At 51.3% G+C, this 18,147-nt stretch overlaps 8 protein-coding genes across 8 annotated transcripts; 3 read left to right on the top strand and 5 right to left on the bottom strand.

Annotated features, from left to right (window-relative positions):
• Positions 1 to 774: 774 nt before the first annotated feature.
• Positions 775 to 2,023, bottom strand: M430DRAFT_52744 (hypothetical protein; the record flags this gene model as incomplete). Its single annotated transcript, XM_024868322.1, has 2 exons — positions 775 to 1,376; positions 1,435 to 2,023. The coding sequence occupies 2 exons, from the start codon at positions 2,021 to 2,023 to the stop codon at positions 775 to 777; spliced, it is 1,191 nt and encodes a 396-aa protein (XP_024718441.1).
• A 376-nt stretch (positions 2,024 to 2,399) lies between these two features.
• On the bottom strand, positions 2,400 to 7,451 carry M430DRAFT_44362 (hypothetical protein). Its single transcript, XM_024867694.1, has 4 exons — positions 6,721 to 7,451; positions 6,077 to 6,671; positions 5,819 to 6,023; positions 2,400 to 5,740 (listed from the first exon to the last, which is right to left on the bottom strand). The coding sequence occupies exons 1-4, from the start codon at positions 7,286 to 7,288 to the stop codon at positions 2,603 to 2,605; spliced, it is 4,506 nt and encodes a 1,501-aa protein (XP_024718440.1). The 5' UTR covers positions 7,289 to 7,451; the 3' UTR covers positions 2,400 to 2,602.
• A 677-nt stretch (positions 7,452 to 8,128) lies between these two features.
• On the top strand, positions 8,129 to 10,422 carry M430DRAFT_68670 (hypothetical protein; the record flags this gene model as incomplete). Its single annotated transcript, XM_024869369.1, has 8 exons — positions 8,129 to 8,167; positions 8,220 to 8,365; positions 8,433 to 8,544; positions 8,595 to 8,692; positions 9,886 to 9,960; positions 10,063 to 10,155; positions 10,213 to 10,346; positions 10,408 to 10,422. Exons 2-8 carry the CDS (start codon positions 8,329 to 8,331, stop codon positions 10,420 to 10,422), a joined length of 564 nt encoding a protein of 187 aa, XP_024718439.1. The 5' UTR covers positions 8,129 to 8,167; positions 8,220 to 8,328.
• A 445-nt stretch (positions 10,423 to 10,867) lies between these two features.
• Positions 10,868 to 11,970, bottom strand: M430DRAFT_106527 (hypothetical protein; the record flags this gene model as incomplete). Its single annotated transcript, XM_024861086.1, has 5 exons — positions 10,868 to 11,104; positions 11,187 to 11,311; positions 11,372 to 11,394; positions 11,470 to 11,525; positions 11,647 to 11,970. Coding segments are annotated over 5 exons (765 nt in total), but the record flags the coding sequence as incomplete, so codon positions are not given.
• Positions 11,971 to 12,476: 506 nt separating this feature from the next.
• On the top strand, positions 12,477 to 13,417 carry M430DRAFT_21523 (hypothetical protein; the record flags this gene model as incomplete). The annotated part of the gene is made up of 2 exons (XM_024864529.1): positions 12,477 to 12,705; positions 12,774 to 13,417. 2 exons carry the CDS (start codon positions 12,477 to 12,479, stop codon positions 13,415 to 13,417), a joined length of 873 nt encoding a protein of 290 aa, XP_024718437.1.
• A 252-nt stretch (positions 13,418 to 13,669) lies between these two features.
• Positions 13,670 to 15,235, bottom strand: M430DRAFT_107103 (hypothetical protein; the record flags this gene model as incomplete). The annotated part of the gene is made up of 3 exons (XM_024861134.1): positions 13,670 to 14,700; positions 14,755 to 14,820; positions 14,872 to 15,235. 3 exons carry the CDS (start codon positions 15,233 to 15,235, stop codon positions 13,670 to 13,672), a joined length of 1,461 nt encoding a protein of 486 aa, XP_024718436.1.
• On the bottom strand, positions 15,195 to 16,259 carry M430DRAFT_125989 (hypothetical protein). The gene is made up of 4 exons (XM_024861970.1): positions 16,077 to 16,259; positions 15,963 to 16,008; positions 15,875 to 15,908; positions 15,195 to 15,699 (listed from the first exon to the last, which is right to left on the bottom strand). Exons 1-4 carry the CDS (start codon positions 16,136 to 16,138, stop codon positions 15,662 to 15,664), a joined length of 180 nt encoding a protein of 59 aa, XP_024718435.1. The 5' UTR covers positions 16,139 to 16,259; the 3' UTR covers positions 15,195 to 15,661.
• Positions 16,260 to 16,411: 152 nt separating this feature from the next.
• Positions 16,412 to 17,891, top strand: M430DRAFT_125987 (hypothetical protein). The gene is made up of 2 exons (XM_024861969.1): positions 16,412 to 16,805; positions 16,853 to 17,891. The coding sequence occupies exons 1-2, from the start codon at positions 16,647 to 16,649 to the stop codon at positions 17,624 to 17,626; spliced, it is 933 nt and encodes a 310-aa protein (XP_024718434.1). The 5' UTR covers positions 16,412 to 16,646; the 3' UTR covers positions 17,627 to 17,891.
• Positions 17,892 to 18,147: the final 256 nt, after the last annotated feature.

Below are 18,147 nucleotides of genomic sequence, written 5' to 3'. Positions count from 1 at the left end.
GTTCCGTCATGCGGTTGAGTTGGAAAGTCCGACGGCTCGGACAGCAATCGATCGGGGTTGCTGTTGTCTTCATCCATCTTGAGCTCTTGAGCGCAAGAAGCTGTGCCCTTCTGCTGGTCTGGTGGGTGGCGACTGTGGTTGATCGTCACCACTTCACAGAGGAGGAGGTATTAATGTCTCCTGGAGCTGCGATGCCTATGCGATGCGATGCGGTCGGTTGTCGGGCCCAAACCACCGGCGTTGGCGTTGGCGTTGGCGTTAGGCGTCGCAGCTGGGAATTCCTGAGCAAGGTAAGGTAAGCATCCATTATAAGGTACCGCCTCGAAATGTGTAAATACGAATTTTTATTTTTATTTTTATTTCTTATATATATGGACCTTTGAAGAACTAGAAGCACTTATACTCCCAGATCAACTTATATTGCATAGCCAATGTGTGCTGAATATCCATTACCATCTCAACAGAGCCAAGCTTCGCTGTTCACTTATCATTAGAACGCAGCAAAGCATACCAGCCTGTGAAGCAAAGGGAATGTCACCGGCCAGACGCTGCTGGTCTTACAGTGGTTACAAAGTAACCCTCTGTGCTGACAGCCCAAGACATCTCACACAAATTCAACTTTTCAATTCTCAAGACACTGTACGAGTACTCCGTACGGTGCTCACACGTGCCTGCGCCGCGGCGCCCCCCCACTTCTGACACTTTCATACCAGTGCATGAAAGATCCGATGAACTCGAAACACTCTAATCTTCAAGAAGCTCTGCATGATCCCTTCAAGGATCCCTCCCTACAGCATCAGCGATGATCTGGTAGCACTCCTCCGGCTTTTCAAAAACATGCCAGACGTCTGACGGGACTCCTTCGAAAGCCTTTTCAAAGCGCGCAGGCTCGTTCTTCTCTTCAATGCCAATCGCTGCGATATCCGTTACTTTCCGGATGAAGATCAACCGTACCCAGCCTGGGTATTTCCGATAGATCTCGCCGTATGCCTCCGGGTCCGACTGGGTTGAGTCGCCAACGCAGATCATCTTGCGATGCGGTAGCCAGGAGTTTATTTTATTCATCCGATCGACTTTGTACGCCTGGGTCCCGAGAGTGAGATTCGACAAGAGGCCAGAGAGATTCATCCAGCTTGCATCCCGTAGAATCACCGTGCCATGGGGGTAGAACTGCTTCAGGAAGCGCCGTAAGAAGGGGTACAGGTTATAAGGGGAGGCGGAGAGGTAGAAGAATGGTGCGGATGGAGTTATGACTTTCTGGATGTAGGCGTAGAGCTCAGGCATCCCCGTAATGGGCGTAGGTGGTGATACAAATGTCGAACGCAGGATCCCAATAGGATCGCTGGTCTGGGTGATTTTGATTGAATCATCAATGTCTGTAGTAATGTAATGTCAGGATGCGGAAATCTACTAGGAGGGGCTCGAAACTCATACCGGATATGACCCCCCAGCCATAAGGCTCAGAGTATACAGTCTGCATGTTCAACTCTCCATTTGTCCCGGAAGGTACCTGGGCGACACTGGACACAATATCCCCATCACGGTATTGTGGGAGTACTCTGGTATCACTCGAGATAGCATTTCTGCCACCCGGACCGAGATCAATCTCTTCCTTCTGCGCAAAATTGACCTTGACTTTACGTCCCGGCAAGATGGCTTGCACGAAAGGGATCAACCTCTCTTGGATTGTAGCTTCTGCAGCATCACCTTTGCCGATACCAACCTTCTCAGCTATATCAGCTACCACCTTGCTGACTTCAACGCCACTATTCTGGTCAAAGACAGCCGCAATGAACTCGGCCTGCCACTGGTCCGTACTACCAGATCTGTACGCGGTGTTATCAAGTAGCCATACTGTGTCGTCCCCAGTAACCTCCTTAGGTAGGGGATTGTGGCTTCCCAAGTAGGAAAGGAGATCTGTAACCTTGGATGAACGATGGTCGGGAGCTATGTTCAATTTAATATCCGGGAGCTTGGCTTCGATATCGAGGAAATTCCCCTTTTCTCGTGTTCTGGTTTCCATTTCGGTCCCCTGGTATTCTTGAGTCTTAGACCCTACCATGTCAACCATTGACCTAGCCGCGTGCCCAAGGTTGAGCTGTGCTATGATCCTGTCTAGGTAGCGCGAAAGAGCGGGTAATTTGAGGTCGGGGCAATTGTCGTGGCTGTCTTCAGAAGATGAACCGCTAGATGGATTGGAGAACAAAACAAACCCTGAATCTTATATACATAAAAGAGAGGCTGGCGATGTGAGCTGAGGTGCCGATGTTGGAAGCTCCAGGCCAATGATAGGAAGCACTCGAGGACGATAGCGGGGTCACGAGTCCGTCAGCACGAGCTGAAAGAAAGCCACTTTACAAATACAGTAATTGATTGACCAGATCTTGCACAGCTATTTGAGAAGGGTACATACTGCGTCAAGATGCATAACTGAATTAAGATTCGTTCTTAGATCATATCTTCGTAATAGATACAGTGGGATCTTATCCATAGACTCATAGCCCCGTCGACCATAACTGCCGCGCTATCCAGTAGGCAGCACCTCAAATACAGACACCATCGTCGTCTATTTGGTATAATCAAGACTTGAACATGAGCAAGGTCAATACCTTCTCGCGTCAAATAGTGTCAGGCTCAAGCTCGTGTCATTCTCTCCCACGTTTGGCGTTGGCTCGCCCAACATTTCCCACCTCCTTAATGGGAAAGGAGCCAGTTTCTCCTTCTCTATATCGATCCCTCTGCCCTCGGCTCCTCCGCTACCACCGATTCTTTCCTTCTGGCTCAAAACCAACCACCCGGAAGGATCTGTCGGAATACTGAAAAGGTATGAGACTTGACGATTAGATATCGTATCTCGCAGACTACGAATACACTGCTGTCGCATATCGTCCGGCAATGCATCAACCAAATGGAGCGCAATGTCAAAAGTATCCTGTGTAGTCGTGTTTATGATTCCCGTACTGTTGTCCAGAGCCTGCAATTCGAGCATGATGGCGGCGAGGGCAAGTAAAGCTTTGGATCTGTCTTCATGCCCAGCCTTAGTCTCCTCAAAAGCCGAAGTGTGAATGGTGGTGAAGGATAAGAGGAGGGGAAGCCATTCCGTGATCATGAGTTCTTTCATTTCAGGGACTTGGATCTGCGTGCCGCACAGGAGAAGCCACATGTTGTTTAGTACTGTGACGATCTCAGGAGCCAGAGAGGTGGCGGACGTGGGAACAGAAAGGCTGGATGTTGTCGCATCCACTATATATAGAAGATTGTTTGCCTGTTGTATACGGCTGCGCATTGTTGGAATATCCTCGGTAGAGGCCGTTTTCAAAGATGGACAGATCGAGATGAATTCCGTTTCGGCTCGTTTTCGAAGGTGCCGGACAATTGATATGTCAAGTGATGGTATAAGATAAGCCCATGCCGTATTTCCTGCCGTGACGGCGGATCCAATCGCATTATCAAATGCCTGAAGACATTCCGAGTCGCTCTCATCCACAGTCGTAGGACTAGATTTATCTTGGATAAATATCGATGCAAGTTTCACTTGGCAGAAGGGCAGTGTGAGGCAATCCGCCAAGCTAACGACTACATCGATGGGAATAGGGGTATCCGCATTGCGCTTCCCATCTGTTAAGAGCCCATCCACGATTGCAGATACTGTAGCTGCGGCTCCCATACTAGCACTTGAAAGTAGCGGGACTATCAACCTCTGGATTATCGAATCAGTGTCAACGAGGACAAGTCTCTGAAGGAACCCATATATCCGGCCGAGCAGAGTTTCAACCTGGGCAGGAGCGGCCCCAGGTTGAACCTGGTTGGAATCCAGCGCATCTAGAAAAGACCGGCGGATAACGGATAAGATGTCAAGAGAATGGTCCCTTTGCATATTAGCCTGCTTGACACGCAGACGATATGCCTCCTCGTCGGACATTGTCTCAGGAATAGATGAAGGAGCGATAAGTAGAGCCAGCACTTCCTCAGCGACTTTCGAGGGTATTGAATTATGTAGTGCCATCTCATTTTCAATCACAGATACGCAGTTACTAACGACATCTTGAAGAGCGAGACACCCAAAGCTGATTAGCGGCCCGAAGACTTGAATCATGCTCGGACGGGATTCCATCTGGAGGACGCGGTTCACCCAAGCAGCCATAAGGACATCGAAGCGTTGTGCGTCGAAAGTTCTGAGTCTCGTGAATAGCAATCCGCAGCTTCGATATTGTTCCTGTGATTTCTCCCATGATCCTTCCAAACGGATTGCAATCCGCTGGAAGAGTCGCTCTAGGGTTGCTTGGTCCATGTTATTCCCACTGCCTAGCACTTTCTCCATTTCATCGGTGAAGTCGGATTCGGCACTTTGCGTGACACCTGCCATGTGATCGGAGACTGGCGAGCAGGCATCGGCGGCAGTCTTTCGATCACTGCGGGAAAGCTCCTGAGCAAGCTGCCGCGCAACATCATTCTGTTCGGGAATTCTAGCAGCAAGTTCTGATAAAGATACCAAGAGCACCCTCGGAAATGAATCATCCTCTGTCAAAGATCGTAGACGACCTGTGAGGATTTCAAAAAGACTCTTCAGAGCACCAATGGCCGCGAAGGAGTCGAGGTGCAAGTTGATTGTGTCGGCGCAAGACGCCAGGACTTCCGCGTCATTGGAGCTTGATACCATCTTCAACACATCGGCAAGGATGGAAAAATCCTCCATATGCTCGAGTGACTGCCGCACAATGTTAAAATCCGATAAGGTGATTGCAGATGTTCCCCCCTTCATTGGCGAATCGTCCCAGTCGTCCAATGGAGGGATGGTGGGTTGAAGCATTTGTAGTCTGACTTTTTGCCTGAGCCACAGCCCAACCTCCGACTTGCTCCCACGACTCAGCTCTGGCGAAAACCCGATCTTATCATCGGCAATGGCGACGTCCGGATCGGATTCGAGATCCACATTTGCCTGCATACCTGGGAGACATTTGGCCAAAAATGCCATATATGCTCTGATTTGTTCCTCTTCATCATCAACCGAAAAGTCTGCACGACTAAGTAAAGTCCTCCGGAGGGTGTCCATGCTTTCTGTGAAATTATGGACAGGCAGCTCGGCCAGAAGGCGTGTTGCACAGGGACCGCCCCGAGCGACGTCTGCTGCATCATAAAGACCACCTCGGGCTATCACCCACTGAAGGTACATAGGGGTCGAAAAATGCTCTGAGCGTGCTAGTTCGCAGACCAGATGGTAGAGTGCAGGTTTGTTGCGTCCTCTTTCACATGCTTTAGAGTCAAGGAAGCTAAGAATGCCTTGGGTGACATCAACGCCAGACCTAGTCCAATGTCTAAGTAGACGTACAGCGACATAAATCTTGGCAGTTCCTGGTCGATAGAACGATGTGGCCCATTCTAAAACAGCCTGGACAAGTATGTCTTTGTCGTCATCTACCTGCCAACATTGCTCGAGTAGCTCACTCGTGAACGGCTTCTCGAGAGTCGTATCAAGAAGCTGAATTAGACACTTTCGAGGGCTAGGCTCCTTTTTAGCAGTCGGAGCAGCAAGACGACTATTTCGTCGATCAATCGAAGCAAATAATGCTGCGAAGCGCGCATCATCCGGTGCCAGACTAGTCTGGATGAGAGTCCTGTGTTTTGTCCAGCCTATCGAGGAAACAAAGCTCTCCGGATGCGATTCCATGAGTTCCTTCAATGCCAGTTCTAGCCGGTCAGAAAGGGGAACCAATATATCACGGTCAGGATGGACCATAGTCTTCAAAAACTTATTAGCACAAGTCTTGATACGGAAAAAAGGGAAGATCGAGGCAAGGTGAAATGGGGAGAGACGTACGGCTGCCCAGTGATTTAACAAAGCCGTTGATAGACGACGACCGAATTTGCGATAATGTAAGATATCCTTCCAGTAGATCTGAGTTATCAATAGCCACATAGGCAGTTTCGCTTGTTGACTGTTCTCCAAGGATGATACCAGCCAATCCAAATAATGGTCGCGATCTAGTAAGTGCTCTGCGTGAAAATGGGCAGATAAACGGATACTGCAAGACTGATCAGTTACGTACGCTGGAAGGGGTTCCCCCGAATAACCTACACATAGTTTACCCGGCTTCTAAAATCTTTCTCCCCACAGGATCCTACAGCACTCTCGACAAACTGCTCTACACAAACCGTGAAATCTCGGATCCACTTTCCTTCCCCGCCCATGGGAAGGCCATTGGCGCCCTTCCTCCTGAAAGACCTCAACTCATTCGCGCCGACACATTTAGCTAACCAAACAGCCCTTTCGAGCGGTATATTTTTGCTGAGCGACTGGTCCAGCAATACCTTTCCTCGAATACCGTGAGGAATTGACCGGCTGAGGCGCCGTAACGAGATTGCTGGGTTTGCCAGGTCCTTCAACCACATCTCCCGCTTTGTATCCGTCACCGTAACCCGCGGGGGCGGCTTGAACGTCGAGCTCGAGGTGATCTGGCCATGAGCTCTCCGTTGGGCAAGGACGCTGGTGAACAGGGATGACAAGGTTTGGAGCCCGCTCTTATGTTTGAGAGGGGGCAGGATGGACGCTTTAGCAGAGCCTGTCTCATTCTGCGTCATCTGTGCCTTGTCGAAGAAGCCCTGCCGGATTGTAGCCTCGGTGAAACGGTCTTCAGGGTGCTTCCCCGTCCAGGGAAAGAAGTCGGCGTGGCCTTCCGGAGTCAGTAAGTTGTGATTCGAGCAGCAGATGGCTTAACATACCATTGGGGGGATAGTGAGGCGCGGCGGTTGGAACCTCCAGCGTGTAGGGTTTCGGCCGAGCATCTTTCTTCGGAGGGGTTCTGGAGGCAATGCGCGCCTTGTCGAAAGAAGACGGGGCGTTCCGTCCCGGTCGCACAGGAAGAGGCATCGGTTTGATTGTGACGCCTGGCTGGGCCCCGTCTTCCGCCGCGCGCGAGTTTGGGCTGTTCGTGCTCGGGAGATCAAAGTGCAGTAGCGGTCGGCCACGCGGAGGGAGGGAGGGTCGCCAGGAAGGAGTGGCCTCGGCCGCTGGCTTCAGAGGGTCGACCGCAGTCGACGCCTTCGCATCCTTTGTCATGTCCACTTTGAGGGGCGAGCCGCCATTCTTCGGGGCAATGGCAGGTCGCCCCAGCGCAGCGTCAGCCGCATCGAAAGTCAAGTCCACGACGGCCTGCTCAACCCTCCTGGCCGAGGACGAAGGCGCGAACTGCTGGGACAGCGCCCTGCCCGGCTGCGGAGGTCTCTGAGCGATGCTGGCACTCGACGATCTCTGGGGCTGCCGTGGGCCCAAATCGGGTCTTGCGGTCATGATCGAGCCATTCTCCCGAGGGCCGGCACAGGCGAAGGAAAGATATGAATGTCAAAGATGGCGATACGGGTGCAGAGACAGAAAAGAGATAAGGAGACAGGAGATGGGAGATGTAGTTAGTGAAGATGTTGAAGACGGAAGCCGAGTAGTAGAGTGGGTGGTGTCGGACGTGTCGAGGAGCTAAAAGCGGGCAGGCAGAGAGAGCCAGAGCAGCGCCGGAGCCAGAAGCCAGGAGCGAGAGCCAGACAAGATCCACCCCCAGTCGATTGTGTAGAAGCGGGCGAAAGGGGAAAGGCGCGCAGAGGCTGGATTAACCCGATGCGGTATCATGCTGGATACGGCAGTAGTAATGCATGCCTGCGGTCTTCATAATTTGTTGATAAACGAAGAATTGTGCATTTGTGCGGGTCTTGAAGCGTGTGCAGAACAATGGATTATGAAAGCTCGGTGTCTGATCTGTTTCCTCTGATTCCTCGGTGCGTGTCTCGGGTGGTGGGCCCCCGGTAGGTGCCGCTGTAGCATCCCGGACAGCGTCGAGGTATCGTGCATGAGGTATTAGGTACCTGCTCGTCCCGTAGGTGTTGCTAGGAATCGTAAGTACCCAGTACTTCCCGCCCGTCGCTCTCGACGAACTATTCCGATGATTCGTCGTCACCACTGGCGGTACTCTGATAGACAGATAGACAGATAGACAGATACTACGTAAACGACAGACCACGCAGGGCACGCTGCGCAGTCACACGTATCCCATTCCATCCTGTGCATAAGGTAATGTACCTTGGGTATACTCTGCCGACAGCAGGACAAGTCGAATCGATAGATCTGATCCCCCCCCGATCGAGCAACTGATTGTCCCCTCCCCGATCCTAAGGTACATAGGTACATAGGTACTTCCCGCGACTCTCTCTACGCGCCTGCTGACTAATCCCAGCTCAGCCCGGCCGAAAGCAGCTTCCTCCCGCCTCGCTCAGCCCTGCCCTGTTGGAACAACAATTCTCCCTACCCTCCCTCCGTTCACTGCTTTCAGCGCAGCAGCAACCATGGCGACAAAGAAGGATATGCGCAGGCCTGACCTCAGTAAGTACATTGTCGGCCAGATGAATGTGTTCTTGCGACCCCGCAATGTGCTAACCATTCCTGCAAGTCATCCCCTACCAGATGCCCGTTGCGAAGGAGGACACGAGCGACATGAGCGGCACGATGATCAGCACTTTACCAATGGCCGCCATGTTTACGCGGAACAAGTACGTTGGCTGGTATGTTGAAGCGCCGCAGCTGGAACGCTGGAGATTCTGATTACTGGCAGGGCGTCCGTCGTATTTGCAATCCAGAAGTGGCTGGGTGAGAGTGCCGAGACAAGGAAGGTTACAAGCCAACCAGCTTATTTATCTGTCGGAATGTCCTGTGAGTGCTACGCCTGTCCGATTGGCATCTATCTATCTCTACTCTCTACTTTGATCTGGATGCTGACCTGAGAATTTGCAGTCATGGCACTCGTCATTGTAAGTTGCGCCCGCTTGCTGATCTCACATAACCTTCCCCGGCTGATTACACCCGGCAGACATATCTTTCCGTCTTCCTCCCACCTCCTCCAGTTCCCGGCCAGGGCACAGGCACCGGAGCACCGGCGGCGGCACCATCCTCTGCGTAGGGCGTTTTGTATTGATAGCGTTTGGATTGACCGGTCAATGTATAGTAATAATAAGGAGGGAGAGATACCCAGAGAAGAATCTACACGTACCTACTATGGACAGGATTTGATAATTGATACCACGCTGTATTGTACTGTATATTTGGGCCCCAGCGGCAGACCCTTTTCCCGCCACAAATGTGACCAACCGTGGTTCCTGCCATCAGTCGCGTGCCCAATCAGGTCGGAGATTTCTATGCCCCCTCCGCCTGATAGGTTCGCCACCTATCTTTGTTTCAAGGCACCAAGGCACCAAGGCAATCAGGCACCAAGGCACTAAGGCCCTAGCTCGCTTACATAACTAGCCCTCCCCACCTCGCCCTTCGAATCCTTCCCCTCCATCGACATCAACGACCCCTTCAAGTCACCAACAACTCTACAACTCATTGTCTACCCACCGCAAAACCACCAACACTCTCAACCTCTTCGGTTTACGTTTTGCAACCAGATCCACTCCACTCCACTCTACACCAACTCACCTCCTCTTGACACAAAAGCCCACAAAGTTCCCCCGCGCCACCTACGCACCTGACATCCCTCAATACCAACACCACCAGCCAGAAGATCCACGAATACCGTTAATGTCAATCGAGGTATGCACTGTCTTCCTGCCACATGAGAGTGCGGTCGTGATATGATGGAACATGATGGACCTGGAGCCTCGTCCCATCTCTAGTCATGCAAAGCCTCCTTCCCTTAGCACCTCATCCAAGTCATATCATCGCAGCGCCACTGCTAACATCTCTTTGACAACAGAACTTAAAAACCTTTGGTTCGTAACCCTTTGTTATCGCGGAGAACCGACGCATATCGCGGGCTTTGTAGCCTCGGCTCTGAGCACAGGGCTTCATCGATTCGCTCCGCCCTTTCGTGTCACATACCTGGCTAACATTCCTCCGTATTGCAGACCCCTTCGCCGAAGCCGACGAGGATACAGGAGAGACCAAGCAGTCGCAGAATTACATACACATCCGTATTCAGCGTAAGTTGTTACCCCTCCTGTTGGCGATCCTTCTCGAAGGTTCTACTAGGCGTTTGTATGACGCCACGACTGATAAGGAGAATACTGACATCAAAACAATAGAACGCAATGGTCGTAAGACCCTAACTACTGTTCAAGGTCTTCCTAAGAAGTTTGACCAAAAGAAAATCCTCAAGGTCATCAAGAAGAAATTCGGTACTGTCCCCCTTCCGTTAGCCCGGTAATTTTATCAACCACTAACTGAATTCCTAGCTTGCAATGGCACCATCGTCGTCGATACTGAGATGGGGGAGGTGATTCAGCTTCAGGGAGATCAGCGCAAGGATGTTCAGGAGTTCCTCACCGATAAGAAGGAGGGTTTGGAACTTGATGCCAAGACCATCAAGGTAAGAATCAACCATGTCTTCAATACAAGCGTGCAACGACTAATCCTTTACTTCCGCACAGGTCCATGGTTTCTAAACCCATCGAGTCCCGCCCCACCAGTCACCATCCCGAGTGAGGTTCGACAGAAGTATGTTTGCATACCACAAATTCTCTCTTTCAGCTTCTTGCTCACCTCGCCTCCTCGTCTGGTGGCTGGGTCGATGTGATCGTTATTACGGCACGGTTCGATATGGGGCGTTCTCCGATGATACCCGCATTCTTTCATAGAACGCAACGATGGCATGGGATGGTCTTCAAGGAATGGTTGTTTTTGCTTTGCTATTACATTCGTATTTGCTCTTTATTTGTTCCCTGCAGAAAACATGTGTATCAGCAGAGGGCACTGCTCGCCCGGGCACTCCTTGAAGGACTGGAGGCGTAGCACAATTCCGGCAATTGATATATCATTACACAGCTAATCCATGCATCTCCATAATGATTATCCGTTCTGTTCGAAGCAGCTTGGCATCGTTGACGGTTACTACAATTCCCTCCCAACTCGCCCAATCATCCTGACCCCAATCTTGAACCAAGCCCAGCTCTGTTTAGCAATCGAAAAGAAGGGTACAGCGGGATCATCTTCCCTCGTCAGATGCAACTGTAAAAGCAAACTAAACATGCTGATGAAACTGGCAATAGAGAAGATGGAAATCGACAAGGAGGTTTCCTTGCGAATAGCAAGGCGTGGGTGCGTTACGTGGTACAGGAAGGTGAGGGTCTGTCTCGTATCTCAGTAAGAATAGGGAAGGTAAGACAAAGCATATGATAAAGAATAGGAGGAAGGGAAAGGCGGTACGCACACTAGCAATACTGATCCAGGCGGGCAGCAGAAGACGAGGATCTTCAGAGCCGCCAGAGAGATATAGGACCCATGACGTTATATAGGCATTTATAGCGTTGATAGTGAGGAGACGGACCAGAGTTGCTTTTCGATCGAAAGGTTAGAAGAGCTGCCTGTACAGCACAGGATATTTGGAGGGCTTACCCTGAGGAGTATAATTTAAAAGCCTGCAGAGTCAATTAGCAGGAATGTCTCTTGGCAGCTTCTATATGACTGCGAGGGGTGGTAAATGGGTAGCTCACCAACGAGACATTAGGCAGTCCGTGAAGAAGAAAGATAGATAGGCGCTTGCACAACACTTTCCCAGAATTAGCACACATCCAAAAGAGTAAAAGGTCAACCCTCAAGATTCTCAGAGGGAGGGTTGGCAGGTAAAGGGGCAGCCGTCCAGCGGCTTTCCAAGGAGACAAGTTCCATACCCAGAGCACAGCCAGAAACACCTCGGTGACGCGAAAGCGCCGCTCCACACCCCACGGCGTCGCAGCCATAACAGGATTCTCCCCCATGAGCAGCTCATCCAGGAACGTGAGCACACAGCGGAGACCCCACCACGCAGCGGGGGCGGTACTCAGGGCGCGGCAGAAGAGGAGGGGGATGTGCCAGCGCTTCTCGACGCCGAGCAGCACGGCCACGCGCGGGTGCAGCACTGAGGTCCTGGCATCGGAGGCTGCGGGGGGGTTGTCTGGAGGAGAGGAGGCGGCGAGAGTCGTCGTGTAGGACGGTGGAGGAGGGGCGGTGGTGGAGGACGAGGTGGGCGTATTTCGAAGCAGTTGGCGTTGGGAAGCCAGGGGGGAGCACGGTTACGGCATATGCTGCCGCATTGCACTCTGGGGATTTGAAGAGTGGGAAGATGGAGAGAGAGTTGGAGAGGAGAGGAGGCAGCGGTCATATATATGTACACATATATAAGAAGATGGGCGGTGGAAGGTGGGAGGGAGGTCGACGGTCGAAGTTAGAACGAATGTCGAACAGGTACAGTACCCCGGATTCCGATTAATGGCCAGGCGCAACCCCCGACAACCAGGGTAAACCAGACAGGTTTTAGCACCGCATTCGAAGAGAGAGAGAGCAGGAAACTATGATTGGAATATTATTTGAAGTTTAAATTGATAAAGGCTAATCGCGTTACTACCCGTGGGTTGAAGCCTCGTCCGTCCAGATCGTGGCCGGAGCTGGCAGGCCTCGGAACAACCGAGCATCGCCAAAAAAAGAAAAAAGCTTCAGAGATCCCATCTTCATCCCCTCGAAAATGCCGCCCATTGTCAACGGCCCCATGGCTCAATCTCTGCGTCGGCCCCTCCTGTCAGCCGTGGGGCTCTCCTCACCCCTCGAACGGCGCTGCTTCTCCCACGTTGCGCCGCGATGGGACCTCAATCGCCCTCCCGCCTATGCTCGACCCGCGCAGCCTCCAGAACGCAGCATGCGGATTGCCTCTAGAGAGATGATGGCTATTCCTTCAGATATCGGTATCTTGGAAGGTATGTATGTCGCAGCATCTCGCCCTGCAGAGCACCTTCCGGGCGGTAGCTGACAGACAACCCGGCAGCGACCTTCGTGCCTCCCACCGGCAGCAATCGCCCTTCACTCTTCCACTCGCCCCGTCCGTTCCTATCATTACAATGGTCGCGCGTGAAGTTCCACCTACGAGATGCTCTTTCCATCCTGATCTTGAAGTGGACGTCACCGAAGGAGGCCCGTTGGTTTAACCGCTTGGTCAAGATCCACCGGAGTCAGATCGCCCCTACGGCCATCGCCCTGCATAGAGAGATGTATACCGCCTTTGCGGAAGGAGACGTCAAGACGCTGCGGAAGATATGTACGGACGGCGTATACGATTCCTTCAGGGCACGGATCGGGAACCGGGCTAGGGGTGAGAAGGTGGTCTGGGAGTTGGTCAAATATAACAAGAGGGCACAGGTGGTTAGCCACAGAGCTGCGAGATTACCTATTGAGGGTGCTGCCATCAGACAGGCTGTGGTACGGATATCTAGTCGGCAGAAATTGACTAGATACGGGCCAAGCGGGGCCCCTGTGAAAGGAACGGGGAAGGAGAAGGATGTGGTGGAGTATGTGGTGGTGCAGAAGAAGTACTGGAAATGGAAGGCGGATGACTGGCAAGTCTGGGGAACGACGGAGGAGACAAAATTTGAGGATATCGTGCAATGGCAGAAGAATGCTCTGGAGGCTTAAGCTTGATGCAACAGGATTTGTTGGTCAAATTGTATCCTGACGAAGCTGTATACCTAGATATACTGCGAAAAGGAAGTAATCTGTATATTATATGTAGGAAATATACCGCACAAAAAGCAACCTAAACAATTGGATTGCCTCCACAAAGTCGTCGTCCTATCCCTTAGCCAAACTGTCGACGATACTTGGCAGTCCCCTGACTTTAGACTTTGCTTGAAATGGCATCCTCCTGATTAGATATTACGGACCAGGTCAGAAAAACTTCCCCGTTCCCGTGTGAACAACAGTAACGACACCACCCTCTTGACGATCATCATCGTTGCGAATGTCATCGATCCCATCATATTCTGCTGCACCCTCGACTTGAGTGTCGAGATACACCGGACGGTCCAGAGCATCGAATCGCTTACCCTTGACTTTCGCCTCGATATACTGGTACGAAAGCCTTACAGCGAGTGCCCCAAAGCCCCAAAGTATACCTCCTACGGGTGCGGAAACAAAAGCCCCAAATGCGCTCCAGTCATTTCCGTAGAGACCCTGCTCCAACAAGATAAGCTGAGCGCCTTCAAGAGCGTTGCCGTAGTAAATCGTGCCAAAGATAAAGACCGTGAGGACTCCGCCCAATCCACCTACAACGACTTCAAAACCTCGCCAGAAGTAGAAATAGTCACTGAGACCAAGCACCAGGACGGGGATAACGGAAGCGGATACCAGGTCAGATATCAAGTAGATTTGGAGAATCGAAGGGGCCTTGAGGGCTAGGACCACAACTGGGAAGATGATTAACACAACGCCCCCACGTACCCACCAGATGTTGAGCTTGTTGCGGAAGATATCGTTGGATGCGGTCGAGACCATTGCAGATTGGAAACTGTCGAAAGCAGCAGTGCTGAGAGAGACCACCATGACGAGCACAATGCCTATGGTCCACGTGGGTAATTGTTCGAGAAGGTAGAAGAAGGCAACGCTACCGTCCTGGTCAGGATTGTTGGGGTCAAAGGCCCCTGACCAGGTAGCGATCAAACCAGTCGATCCCACAAGGGTCAGGATGATGAGTGTTACGAGCGCAGCAATTGATACGCCAATCCACAGATCTCTGTCGGTTTTCGAGGCGAAGGTTCGAATCCAGAAATTGGACAAGAAGAAATCGTTGGTCAGAACCGAAACAGGAAGGATATAGAGGAGTTGCCATCCTAAGAGACTGGCCTTTGTCAGGCCGGACGAATCAATCAAGCTTCTGTCAATCTTTGTCTCTACGCCTACAGTGATAGTGGCAATAATGACTGTTGGAAGTTAGCAATCGAACCACATAAGGAGCCTGTTCCTAGGATACTCACTAAGTGCAATGACCATAGCACCCTGTATGTTATCCGTAATAAACGAAATCTTGAATCCTCCCAGAGCTTTCAATATATTAGTTAAAATACCGCCTGATCATTTCCATGGACACTTACACGTATATATAGTTGTAACAACGCATTCCACTATGACCATTGGGAGGCCGTCCATCCCGGTCAGGGTGTTCATAATCTGCTGCAAAGCAGAGAGCTCAGCCACCATGTATAAGAACATAGTGACCAGTGTCAAAAAGCTGAGAAAGAGCGCAGCAATTAAGCCATATCGCTGTCTAGTCCATTCGGTCAGAACAAAGCCTTCTGGACACTTGGCTCTGATGATAGGTCCAAGGTAGGCGAAGATCATGAGAGGGGCGGCTGAGGTGATGGCATAGATAACCACCCCTTGAACACCCGTGATGGTAGCGAGTTCGGGGTATGAGAACAGTATACCAGATCCAAGGGCTGTGACATAGCAAAACATCCAAGGTTAGCCATCACATCCTGGATGAGGGAAGGGGGGAATCGTTCAAAGCGGCAACACTTTCCCACGCAAGCATTAACTTGATCGAGTATTTACGGTGCAGTCTCAGCTTCATCTAAGCAGGATTCAAAGATCTCTCCCGAGGCAATCTCAGGAGTTGGATCCTCAAAGACTGCTTTGATTCAGCGCCCGTAGTGAAGCCGCGTTGGTCTTCCTCGGCCTCTTTCTGTCTCAATAGTCACACAAAGAAGTGAAGACTACCTTGAGTAGAAAGAATTCGAGGAAGAGCCAACCGTGTCTCTCTTAATACAAACCTCTTCATAACTCATCCTATTTCAAGTAACATCCATCCTGCTAAGCGTTGCTGGGTCCGCGATTGCTATGTTGCCGCATCTTTGATTCGTAAGATGCTATTCTTTTGATGTACTAACCGGACGCGATGAAGTTTAGAGCCAGAGGAATTGCTATTACTTGTTAGCACGAGCATTATTTTAAAGGCCCACCTGCATCGCCGGGGGTCTGATGAAACCCCCCGAACATTGATCAGAGCAGGAAAACCCCGGGGTAAAAGACAATAGCAAGCTGCTTGAATAGCCGCTTGACGGCCGAAGGCAGACAGCACGCGGGAGGGTTTCTAACCAGTCTGAGTCCTGTTGCTGGCCAAGTATTCTCCCTGGTACACCATCAGCATCCGTCTAAACCTCGAAAGTCACGCGTGGAAGCGTACCTTTGTCGACTTTCTCAATCTCCACGCAATGTAGCAACCAAACACGCTATGGGAGGGTCAGCGCAGATCGCAGCTGCTTGCCGATCTGGAGGGATCGGAGGCGCTTAAACATACAGGAATGCACCGTAGGTGAGGTAGATAATGGCATTGCTAGCCTGGGTGGAGGGGACGCCCATGATGCCGTCTTCGAGGATGCGCCTCTGGAGCTATGCGACACACACAACACACCGAGTCACTTTGAAGCCGACGATAGATAAGAAGAACAGAGACGGAGAGGAGGTTGGCTCTGCGCAACATTTTATAACCTGGCTACCTACCTCTTGCGTGGTGGTGCGGGTGCGCCATCCAGGGTTTCCCGTGTGCCCCGCCTCATGCCGCTATGCCACTTGCCGCCATAGAAGAATCCTTTTCCGACCCCAGACCCCTCGTCTTGACTTGTAAAGCTGGACGCCGTAGCGACGGACTCCGTTGTGCTATTCGATAGACCGGCCTTTGGTTGGCTCGACATTGTTTCTGCCAGGGTTTGGCCGAGACGCAGAACTTTCTACGTGGGGTCGATTTTTTCTTCTGCCCCGCCGACGAATTATCGATAGAGTCACAGTGCGCGCAGTACTTGTCCTTGTACTTGAATTCGAGAATCGCACTTGATCGTCCAAGCAGCGATCCTACCCTTGCAATTGAGCAATGGCAGACAACACGCAGACCGTGCTCACCTCGAGCTCTCTCACGACGCTTCGCAAGATCGCCGAGGGCAAGGTTCGGGATCTGTACGAGGTTGACGACAAAACCCTGCTGTTTGTGGCTTCGGATCGCATCTCAGCCTACGATGTGATCATGGATAATGTAATTGCTGGCTTCTTTGGACATTGACCTCATCTAACCTGCCACAGGGTGTTCCCTCCAAGGGCGTCCTCCTGACCCTCCTCTCCGCCCACTGGTTCTCCGTCCTCTCGGCCCAGATCCCCAACCTGAAAACCCACTTCCTCACCCTCTCTCTGCCGCCCTCGATACCATCCTCCCAGGTGCCCCTGCTCAAGAACCGCTCCATGCAAGTTAGAAAGCTCAAGATCTTCCCCATTGAAGCTATCGTCCGCGGCTACATCACCGGCTCCGCATGGAAAGAATACCAACGCACCTCGACCGTGCATGGAATCCCCATGAAGGCCGGCCTGCGGGAATCCGAAGCCTTTCCCCAAGGCGCAATCTATACCCCATCGACGAAGGCGGAGGCGGGACAGAACGATCAGAATATCCACCCTGATGAAGCTGCTGTCATTGTGGGTCCGAAATACGCACAGCGCATTCAAGACCTTGCTATTCAGCTGTATACCACGGCGAGGGATTATGCCGCCCAGAGGGGTTTGATTATTGCGGATACGAAATTTGAGTTTGGCTTGGACGAGGAGACTGACGAGGTGGTGCTTGTGGATGAGGTCTTGACCCCCGACTCTAGTCGGTTTTGGCCTGCGGATAAATACGAAGTGGGACGGGAGCAGCAGAGTTATGACAAGCAATTCTTACGTGACTGGTTGACTAAGGAGGGTCTGAAGGGGAAGCAAGGGGTGAGGATGCCGGATGAAGTGGTGAGAGAAACCGCGGGGAAATACAGAGAGGCATTCGAGAAGTTGACGGGAAGAAAATGGACAGATGTTGTAGACGAATAGTCATATGGAGGTGCTGCATATGCGAAACTCTGATTTCTCCCCGAGAGATTCGCAAGTCTTAGAAGCTATCAACATATTTTGAGGATGCTCCAAAAGTGCTCAATTTCAGGTTCCACCTCTTCAACGATAGCGTTTCGAGAGTGGATGTTCAGTTTTCTTCTAGCATTTCCAGGGGATTTTTAGTAAAGTGACATTCTACATAAAAGAGCTAGAGAGAACTCTCAATGATGTATATTACCAATACCGTCAATAATTTCATCGAACGTCACATGTCTATGAAGTTAAGCATTTCATTGAATGCATTTGTTCAGACTACACTTCAGCTATTGTACATCGAGATGACGGTGAAGCGATCATGAAAAAGAAAGAAAAAGAAAAAATAGATCAGTAAAGTATCCTATCCATGTCTACTTGTCCAAGTGGAGCAAGAAGAGAGATGAGTTGTCTTCGGATACTGATCGTGTAGTAAATGCCGGGCAGGGAGTAATTAGGCCATCGACATGAATATGAAAAGAAGCATT

The sequence above is a fragment of the Amorphotheca resinae genome, assembly GCF_003019875.1.
Source record: "Amorphotheca resinae ATCC 22711 unplaced genomic scaffold M430scaffold_10, whole genome shotgun sequence".
NCBI classification, from domain to species: domain Eukaryota; kingdom Fungi; phylum Ascomycota; class Leotiomycetes; order Helotiales; family Amorphothecaceae; genus Amorphotheca; species Amorphotheca resinae.
The sequence above is the reverse complement of the archived record's forward strand: the minus strand, read 5'-3'. Positions and strand labels throughout refer to the sequence as shown.

Excerpts from the sequence above, each read along its gene's own strand:
- M430DRAFT_44362 (XM_024867694.1), bottom strand. The coding sequence starts at position 7,288 with ATGACCGCAAGACCCGATTTGGGCCCACGGCAGCCCCAGAGATCGTCG. Across the intron at positions 6,672-6,720 it reads GCCTCACTATCCCCCCAATG|GCCACGCCGACTTCTTTCCC; the intron begins GTATGTTAAGCC and ends TGACTCCGGAAG. Across the intron at positions 6,024-6,076 it reads AGAAGCCGGGTAAACTATGT|TATCCGTTTATCTGCCCATT; the intron begins GTAGGTTATTCG and ends TCAGTCTTGCAG.
- M430DRAFT_125989 (XM_024861970.1), bottom strand. The coding sequence starts at position 16,138 with ATGGGCGTCCCCTCCACCCAGGCTAGCAATGCCATTATCTACCTCACC. Across the intron at positions 15,909-15,962 it reads GATTGAGAAAGTCGACAAAG|GGAGAATACTTGGCCAGCAA; the intron begins GTACGCTTCCAC and ends ATGGTGTACCAG. Across the intron at positions 15,700-15,874 it reads CAGCAACAGGACTCAGACTG|CAATTCCTCTGGCTCTAAAC; the intron begins GTTAGAAACCCT and ends AACAAGTAATAG.
- M430DRAFT_125987 (XM_024861969.1), top strand. The coding sequence starts at position 16,647 with ATGGCAGACAACACGCAGACCGTGCTCACCTCGAGCTCTCTCACGACG. Across the intron at positions 16,806-16,852 it reads ACGATGTGATCATGGATAAT|GGTGTTCCCTCCAAGGGCGT; the intron begins GTAATTGCTGGC and ends AACCTGCCACAG.